This window comes from Penaeus monodon, chromosome 3, assembly GCF_015228065.2.
Source record: "Penaeus monodon isolate SGIC_2016 chromosome 3, NSTDA_Pmon_1, whole genome shotgun sequence".
NCBI classification, from domain to species: Eukaryota; Metazoa; Arthropoda; class Malacostraca; order Decapoda; family Penaeidae; genus Penaeus; species Penaeus monodon.
Window position 1 is genome coordinate 11,794,218 of NC_051388.1, and position 10,000 is coordinate 11,804,217.

General features: G+C 31.9%; 1 protein-coding gene across 2 annotated transcripts in view; it reads right to left on the reverse strand.

Annotated features, from left to right (window-relative positions):
* Positions 1-10,000, reverse strand: part of LOC119591886 (nephrin-like) — a 59,665-nt gene that overhangs the window by 22,898 nt on the left and 26,767 nt on the right. For both annotated transcript variants that reach the window (XM_037940633.1, XM_037940641.1), the window contains exons 10-11: positions 5,125-5,227; positions 3,825-3,976 (exon numbers count right to left, since the gene is read on the reverse strand). In XM_037940633.1, coding sequence (XP_037796561.1) covers positions 3,825-3,976; positions 5,125-5,227 — 255 coding nt within the window. The remainder of the gene's footprint in view (positions 1-3,824; positions 3,977-5,124; positions 5,228-10,000) is intronic.

Here is a 10,000-nt window from a genome sequence, read left to right on the forward strand (position 1 = left end):
AAAAAACAGATACCAGTAAGCAAAGGTACTCGTATCTAAAATAAAACACAATAGTCTAATCAGGATTCCAATATTTTTTGAATCACTGGATTTTTTTTAGTACTCGATCTAAAAAGGAGATTAGTTTTTAGCTTATAAATCCGGATCTCATTGGTGCTTCTCGATTTCAAAACATCGCCTTATCAGAAAAAAAAATATCCGTATGATAAGACACGTTTCCACCCTATGAATATCGGAACGTGACGAAAGTGAAAATACGAAGGAAAGGGAAGATAGGAGAAAACGATGAATTAGGAAGAGGCAATACCCATGTTTGTCAATCAGTTTTTACACTGTTCTTTGGACTCTGGAACTATAACAATGGCAAATGAACAGCGCAATTAATGTTGACTTAACTGAATGCTCGACATTGGTCTTGTTTGTTGGCTAAACACATTGAGAGAAAACAAATCATTTGTATGTAATTGTTTAGAGTGTAACGTGTAAACATAATGAGGAAAAATATGAGTCTTATTAAACATATATTTCTTTTTCTTTTTTTAGGTTGGGTTTGGGTGGGGGGAGGTTAATTGTAATGATCAAAACGTTGATTTTAATGAAAATTATGGTGATAATGATGATAATTGTAACGTTCATGATGGTTATTATGGAGATAATCTTGGTGATGACTAGTGATGACGATGCAACTAAAAGCAATAAAAATGATAGATAGTATGAAGCAGTAACATTGATACTATTAGAAATGATAATAATGACGACGATATTAAAAACAACAACAACATCAATAATCGTAATAGCGGCAATAACAATAGAATCAAAATAGGAGGAGGCGGAAGGATAGAAAAGGATTAAATGATAAGAAAGAGAAAGAAAAGGAAATAAAAATAAATATCGATAAGAACAGCAAGAAAAACGAAAATGAAGAATAGACAGATATAGTAATCAGAACCAGACAAAAAAAAAAAATATATATATATATACATATATATATATATATATATATATATATATATATATATACATATATATATATATATATATATATATATATATATATATATATATATGTGTGTGTGTGTGTGTGTGTGTGTGTGTGTGTGTGTGTGTGTGTGTGTGTGTGTGTGTGTGTGTGTGTGTGTGTGTGCTCATAAAAATTAAACTAATACGACCCGTACTTATCATTATTATATAAACATAAACTCTCCCTCTTACTTACAAAATGTACAATGAAAAGACAAGAGTAAACTATATATAGCGATTTCTTCCAATTAATTCCTTCTAGTCAGCTTTAATTTCCTCATTATGTCTTTTTTCTCTTTGCTTTGTCTCTTCTTTTTATCCGCTTTTACGTGTTCTCCCAAAGGTTTGAATTACGAACAAGAGAGAAAAAAGTAAGGAATGAAATCAAAAGCAAAAATAAATGGAATGAAAACAAACAGGAAAGATAAAAGAAAAATGTAAAAATTCTTTCTTTCTCTTTGGATGAAATGCAGAGAAGAGCAGATTCAACAGTGAAGAAGAATTTTCGCTTTGATTTGTAATATGTTTATTATTCATTGATTTATAAATGACTCTTACGCATGTGTGTTGGTAAAAAGGGAGATTCCAATTATATGTGCATAGATTATATATGTTGTTTTTTCAGATGTTTGAAAAGGAAAGGTGTTCTCTCTCTCATGGACATGAATGCACACAAACACGTGTATGTGTGTATGCGCATATGTATGTAGATGTATTATGTACATACTTACGTGCATACATACGTACGTACGTGCGTATGTATGTATGCATGCATGCATGTATGTATGCTTATATATATGTGTGTATGTATGTATGTATGTATGTATGTATGTATGTATGTATGTATGTATGTATGTATGTATGTATGTATGCATGTATGTATGTATGTATGTATGTATGTATGTATGTATGCATGTAGGTATATATGTACGTATGTATAAATGTATGTATGTATGCATGTGTGCGTGCGTGTGTGTGTGTGTGTGTGTGTGTGTGTGTGTGTGTGTGTGTGTGTGTGTGTGTGTGTGTGTGTGTGTGTGTGTGTGTGCACGTAAGTATTCTTGCATATATGCACAATGTGCAACAAATAACACCTAACAAATAATACCTAAAATAAAGCGGCTTCCCATGACTCCAAAATATATCTAAAACCGGGTCATCCGACCTTCGATAATGTATTGCTATTGCCCTGTTACGGTCTTTTATAACTGTTTGAACGATAGGAATTTTCTCACAGATTAGTTCGGCAATATTGGAAAGTATTTTATATTCTCGCTAGGCCCTCTTAGCTACCCACGCTCGCACACTGCCACAGCTTATTTTGTCTATTAATATCTATCGAGAATTCTCTTTCGCAGATATAGCATTGGGAATAGTAATTTTCTTTGAAGTCCTACATCATCGTCTGTTAATAATCAAGGGAATGGTGTTCTAGAAATGTTTTTTATTTAGCTTAAGTCTACTCACTTCTTGACTCTTAATCTCTGTGTTTGTCTGTCTGTGTCTTTGTCTACTGTGTCTTTGTCTACTGTGTCTTTCTCTCTCTCTCTCTCTCTCTCTCTCTCTCTCTCTCTCTCTCTCTCTCTCTCTCTCTCTCTCCTCCTCTCTCTCTCTCTCTCCCTCTCTCTCTCTCTCTCTCTCTCTCTCTCTCTCTCTCTCTCTCTCTCTCTCTCTCTTCTCTCTCTCTCTTCCTCTGTCTGTCTGTCTGTCTGTTTGTTTATCTCTCCGTTTGTCTGTCTGTCTGTCTGTCTGTCTGTCTGTCTCTCTCTCTCTCTCTCTCTCTCTCTCTCTCTCTCTCTCGTCTTTCCTTCTCTTCTCCTACTCGTCAAATCTTTCCTCTTTCCTTTACCTCTGTTTTTGCTCCTGTCTTTGTTCTGTGATGTTTTTGTCATCAAAAGAAAAGTATAAATATCTGATGATTTCATTTAATAACAAGTTTCCCTTCTCGTTGTATTCAAATGTATTTTTATAATGTATTGTTTCGCATATCTTGTTGTGTTCCAGGACTATTGTTGTGTCATTATGTTCGCAATTTTAATATTTCTTAGTTAACATTAACGGTTCCAAAAATGTAATTATTCTAGGAAGAAAACGAAAGAGAAAGCTGAGAAAGAAAAGAAGATAAAGTGGATGACGCAGGAAGAAGGAATAGGAAGACGAAGAAGGGGAATGAGGAAAGGAAGGGAAGCAGAATGAAAAAGATGATAAGGATAAACATGGTGATGAAAAAGATGATGGTAAAGATAATGATTAAAAAAAAAAGTAAGGATGAAGATCAATATGAAGATGAACTCGAAGATAAAGGTGAAAATGCAGAAGCAAAGGAAGAAGAAAAAGAGAAAAGTAAAGATAAAAAGGGAAGAAGCAAGAACATTACATTAAGAAAAAAGGAATATGATGACTATGAAGAAGAAAAGGAAGATGAAAGTGAAGCGGAAGAAGGAAGGTAAGATGAAGAACATGACGGAGGAAAAATAGGAGAAAAGTAGATGCAGCAGAAGAAAGACCAAGAAAAAATACCAAGACAAAAATGAGAAGTAAGACAAAGTTGAAGAAGAAAGAAGCAGAGACAAGAAACAGAAGAACATAAAGAAAGCTATAGAAAGAGAACAAAACGAAAGGAAGGGTTTATAATGAGAAGAAGAATTACACAAATAGTCGAAGAAAAAGAAGAACGCGAAAAAAGGGAGAAAAAGATGGGAAAAGAAAAAAAAGAACAACAACAACAACAAAAAGAACAAATTAAACAAAAACAAAACAAAAAAAAACACCAAACAAAACACTGGCCTTGAACTTCTACTCACACTGTACATTGAGGAAGAAAGTAGAATTAATCGTTCCCTTTTGACTGTATGCCGTGACGGTGTAGTTCCCGGTAAACTGCCTCGTGATTCTTCCTAAGCGCAGTTTGCTCTCACTACCCAATAATGTCTCCTCCCCACGCCACCACCAGTACCTGGGGAAGAGTTGGGGAACATATCTGGGTTAAATTTTCTGTATTCTTATTGTTTTGATTTTTTGGGGAGTCTTGGTTTTAAGGTCCTTTTTTTAAGGGAATGTGGAAGGAGAGAGGAAAAGGGGTAGGATGAGGAAATACAGATATAAAGAGGAAAGGAGAGTGATGGATAGATATATTGATAGATAAATAGACAGATAGATGTAGAGATAGATAAATAGATTGAATGATAGAGAGACAGATAGATAGATAGATAGATGAATAAATAGACAGACAAATAGAAAGATAGGTAGTAGGTAAGTAGGTAGGTATGTAGGTAGATAGATAGATAGAAAGATAGACAGAGAGCCAGACATATAGATAGATAGGGAGGGAGAATGAGAGATGAGAGAGAGAGAGAGAGAGAGAGAGAGAGAGAGAGAGAGAGAGAGAGAGAGAGAGAGAGAGAGAGAGAGAGAGAGAGAGAGAGAGAGAGTGAGAATCATCATACGTTTGATAATAATATCTATACTGATATTGATATTAACAACAATAATAATAGTAATAGTATTAGTAACAGTAATAAAAATGATAAGAACAACGATAATTATAATGATAATAATAATACTAATAATAATAATAATAATAATAATGATAATAATAATGATAATAATAATAATAAAAACTATAATAAGAAGAATGATGCTGCTACTACTACTAGTAGTAAAAATAATAATAACAATAATGACAACAATAATAAAAAATGATAAAAATGATAATAATATTCTTAGTCATAGTAATAGTAATAACTATACCAACAACAGCACTAATAAATGTGATAATAGTAACAATAGTGATAACAAAAATAATTTAAACAATGACACATATAAAAGAGAAATCCACATCTAACGAGAAAAGAGAAAAGAAAAGAAAGGAATATAAAATAACATTAAAGTAGAGAAAGGACAAGAAAAGACAGGGAAACGAAAAGTCATTTTCTCAAAAACAAACCAAAATAAACAAGACGAAATAAGATCAAATCAAAATAAAATCTAAGAAAGGAAAAAGAGAAAGTCATCTTTCAAAAATAGACGAAAATAAACTAAATGAAACAAGATTAAAAATCAAAACAAGGGCAAGACAAGAAAGGAGAAAAAAGGAAAACTCACCTCGGCGGGCCTGGATTCGAAGCAGCAGATGCTATGATGACTAAGTCTGCTCCTTCATAAACGTCGAGCTGAGGAGCAGGTTCGACCACCCAACGAGGGCCATCTGCGGCGAATGGGAGGTCAGGGGTCAAAGGTCAAAGAGAGAGAGAGAGAGAGAGAGAGAGAGAGAGAGAGAGAGAGAGAGAGAGAGAGGGAGAGGGAAGGGAGGGAAGGAGAAAAAAAGAAAGAGAGAGAGAGAGAGAGAGAGAGAGAGAGAGAGAGAGAGAGAGAGAGAGGGACGGGGGGAGGGATGGAGAAAGGAAGGAATGGGAGGGAGGGTGGGAAGGAGAAAAGAAAAGGGGAGAGAAGAAGGAGGGATGGAAAGATTGAATAGTTAAATGAGAGGAGAGGGAGAGAGTAGGGAGGAATGGAGGAGGAAGAAAAACGGTAATTAAAGGAGACAGAAAATAAATGGGAGGATAGGAAGGGAGAATAGAAAGAGGGAAAGAGGAGAGACGGGGGAGGAAGTAAGGATTGGAAGGATTGAGGGAGTGAAGGCAGGAGAAAGGGAGAGACAAAGGGAGGGAGGGTAGAAAGAGGGAGGCACAGAGAAAGAGTTTATATGCGAACGAGAGGTAGAGATAGATAGATAGATAGATAGATAGAGATAGATTGATAGAGAGAGAGATAGAGAGAGAGAGAGCGAGAGAGAGAGAGAGAGAGAGAGAGAGAGAGAGAGAGAGAGAGAGAGAGAGAGAGAGAGAGAGAGAGAGAGAGAGAGAGAGAGAATGAAAGAGAAACACACAGACTGACAGACAAAAAAAAAAAACAGAAAAAAAGATACAAGCAAGAACGTGAGTGAGCCTCTAGCAAAAAAGAAAAAAGAAAAAAAGAGTGAAAATGAGTATTTGGAAAACCGAAACACAGAATTAACGCCAGAGTCTACCACTTTTCGTGCAAAAACTTGGTGCTGCTGATTGTATCTTTTTCGTCCTTGCACCTGATGAAGTGTCCGCTCTACGCACTAGTGTAAAGCCTTGGATTTTGGACTCCATTGCTCCTTTTTCTTCAGATGTGACTTTACTCTTAGTTTCTTTCAAGGATTAAGCATATGTATATATATAATATATATATATATATATATATATATATATATATATATATATATATATATATATATATATATATATATATATATATATATATGTATATATATATATATATATATATTATATATATATATATATATATATACACACACGAACACACACACACACACACACACACACACACACACACACACACACACACACACACACACACACACACACACACACACACACACACACACAGAACTATGTAAATAATTGGTTATGAAATATTGCTATAGTTATCAATTTACCTTTCAGGAATCAAATGATATCAGAGTTGCGCAACATAATCCGACTTCAATTATTAAATTAATGACACATTGAATATCATAATTTTCCTACTTTTATTTTAATTATTCGTTATAATTACAATTACCATTATCACTGTTATCATTATTACTATTATTAGTATTATTACTATTATTATTATTGTCAATGTAATTTTTACTATCATCACTATCATCATTTATATTGCCTTTATCATTATCATTATGTCCTGTGTGGTGCAGTGGTAGCAATCATGCATTCCTGCAATCTTGCCATCCTGCAATCTTGCCATCCTGCAATCTTGCCATCCTGCAATCTTGCCATCCTGCAATCTTGCCATCCTGCAATCTTGCCGTCCTGCATTCAAATCTCGTTCTTGCTACTGGATTGTGATGAATATAATGATAGCGAAAAAAGATGACAATGTTGTTAATGCTCATTATGTTAATGATGGTAGGGTTAGTGATAGTACTTCGACTACTGCTGCTATTGATATTACTAATGATACGATTGGTGATAATTAAGATAACAGTAATGATAGCAATAATGATGGTAATAAAGATTATATTGATTATATGAATAATAAGGATAACGATCTAAATGATAATGAAAAATAATAGTAATGATGACACTGATAATAACAATAAATGAAATAGTAAAACAAAAACAATAAAAATAAAAATAAAAGTAGTAGTAGTAGTAGTAGTAGTAGTAGTAGTAATGATGATGATTATAATAATAACAAAGAGGATAAGGATAATCATAATGATAATGGTGATAATAATACTGATAATATTGATAACAATAGTAGTAATACTGATGATAATGATAATAATTATGATAATATAATAATAAACATGATAATAATAATAACCATAATAATATTAATGGCCATAATAATGATAACAATAATAATTATCATGATAATGACAATGATGATAATACTAATAATAATGATAATACTGATGATGATGATAGATGATAATGATAATAGTTATAATGATATTAATGATTAATACTATTGTAATTATCATAATTATTATAATTATTATTACTAATAGTATTAACAATTGTAGCATTACTACAAGTATTTATATCAGCATTATCATTATCATTATCTTCAGTTATCGCATCATCATCATTAACGTTATTATCATTTCACCATTAATAATTATTTTACCATTATCATCAAGAGTCAGCTACTTTAATGTGAAAGATTAACAAAATCATAATTAGTATGAAAATTTGTATTATCATAATCAGGGGTATAATTTTGATTTTTATTGTTGTTATCATTTACTTTTTTTTCATTTATATCATTGTTTTATTATCATCACTACTATTGTTAATATCAATATTAGCATCACTATCATTTTTTTCATTATTATTATTGCTGTTATAACTATTACTACTATCATTATCATTATCGTTATTTTCATTATCTTTATCATAATAATTATTACTTTATTATCATTATTATTATCATCATCATTATACTAATACTACTACTAATGATAATAATAATAATGATAATAATAATAATAATAATAATAATTATTATTATTATTATTATTATTATTATTATTATTATTATTATTACCATTACTACGACCATTATTATCAAAATAATAATAATTATTATTATTATCACTGTCGTTTTTATCATTATTAGTAGTAGTTTCATCACCATCATCAGCATTATTTTCCTTATTATTTCTATCATTATTATAATTATTATTCAATATTATGCTGTTATCAATGTCATTGTTATTATTGTTAGTATTCCTATCATCATTATTGTTATTATTTTAGTATCATTATCATTATTGTTATCATTCTTATTATTGTTATTACCATTATCATTATCATTATTGTAATCATCATTATTATCATTATTATTATTATTATTATGATTATGATTATCATTATCATTATCATCATCATTATAACTATTATTATTATTGATATTATTATTAGCATTATTATGATTATCATAATCATCATTGCTGTCATCATTATTGTTATTATCACTATCGTTATTAGTATCATAATCATCATTACCAATATTGGTATCATTATCTTATTACCATTATTGTGATTATCCTTATCATCCTTGTCATTATCATTATTATCGTAATGAAATATAAATCAACGTTTAAAACATTTTTCACGTCTTTGTATAAAAAATATTAATAGTTCATAATGAGGAAGATTTAACAAAAGTTGCTTGTCAAAAAGTGTTCAAGCGTATATATGAAATACATAATAAATATAAGATATACAATTATTTCTACATTAAGGAAAAGATAAGAACAAAAAAGATGATAACATCAGCCGTCCAGAATAGATAATCATGAAATAAAATAAGATATTATGAATAGAAGCAAGCATAATGAAGTATTATGAAGAGACAAAAGTACGGCCGATCACAAAGGAGCCGGCTGGGTTCATGAGTGACGTCACAATGGGATGCTGTTAGGAGGTCTTTCACCTTGACTTTCAATGGAGTTATCGACCATCTCGACTCTGGCATCGATCTCTCTCTCTCTCCCTCTCTTGACTCAAGCGTTTTAATCGGGAGATCTAACTAGAACTTCGGGCAAACAAGTTCTATATTTGCACACTGTTTTGATGGAAAGCGCTTTCAAATCTTCACCGTGAGAATGATAAAAAAAAAACATTATGAATAACAGTGTCATTAGTAATATCATAATAATTATTTTCATTATCGTCATTAACACCATTACTACTTTTATTATCACAACGTTACTGTTATCATTTCTACTACTATCCATACTATTTTTGTCATTATTATTATCAGCAGTATCATCATCACCAGTATAAGAGGTGTTTACTATAAATATAATTTTGTACTAACGAGGGGAGAGACGCGCCAGTTTTTTATGAGAATAGTAAGTCTACAAAATAACATGCTTTGGCCCTTTTCTAAATATATAATATCATTCACACACGTGTAGTAGTAATTAGGCTTCCCGAAAGTAAATCATCTTTCCATTAGCTAAGAGAATATCGTATACATCCTGCGTTTGTCAGTCTTTCTCCCAAGGGAAAACCCTCCTGTTCAAACGAGAAAACGTCACTCCCACATTATTTTGAAACTAAATGACATCTCTTCATGAAGGAGGTGTGAATGCCTGACAAGAACGTCATCAAACTTTACTCTCTTTTTCTTCTTCTTTTTCACTCTTTATTTTCTTCTTTTTCACTCTTCTTTCTTCTTCTGTTTTCCCTCTTTTCTCTTTGTGTTCCATCTCCTTATTCCTCTTTCGCCTTCTTTCTCCTCCCCCTTCTTCATCTTACCTCTTCTTATCGCTTTTCCTCTTCTTTAGCATCCCCTTCATACTCTCCCCTTTCTACCTTCTTCCTTTTTCTCCTTCCTCTTCTCTCCCCTTCCCGTTCTTGCTTTTTTCTTCAGCTATTCTCTTCCCCTTCATACCTTTTGTTCTTCTTTCCCCTCT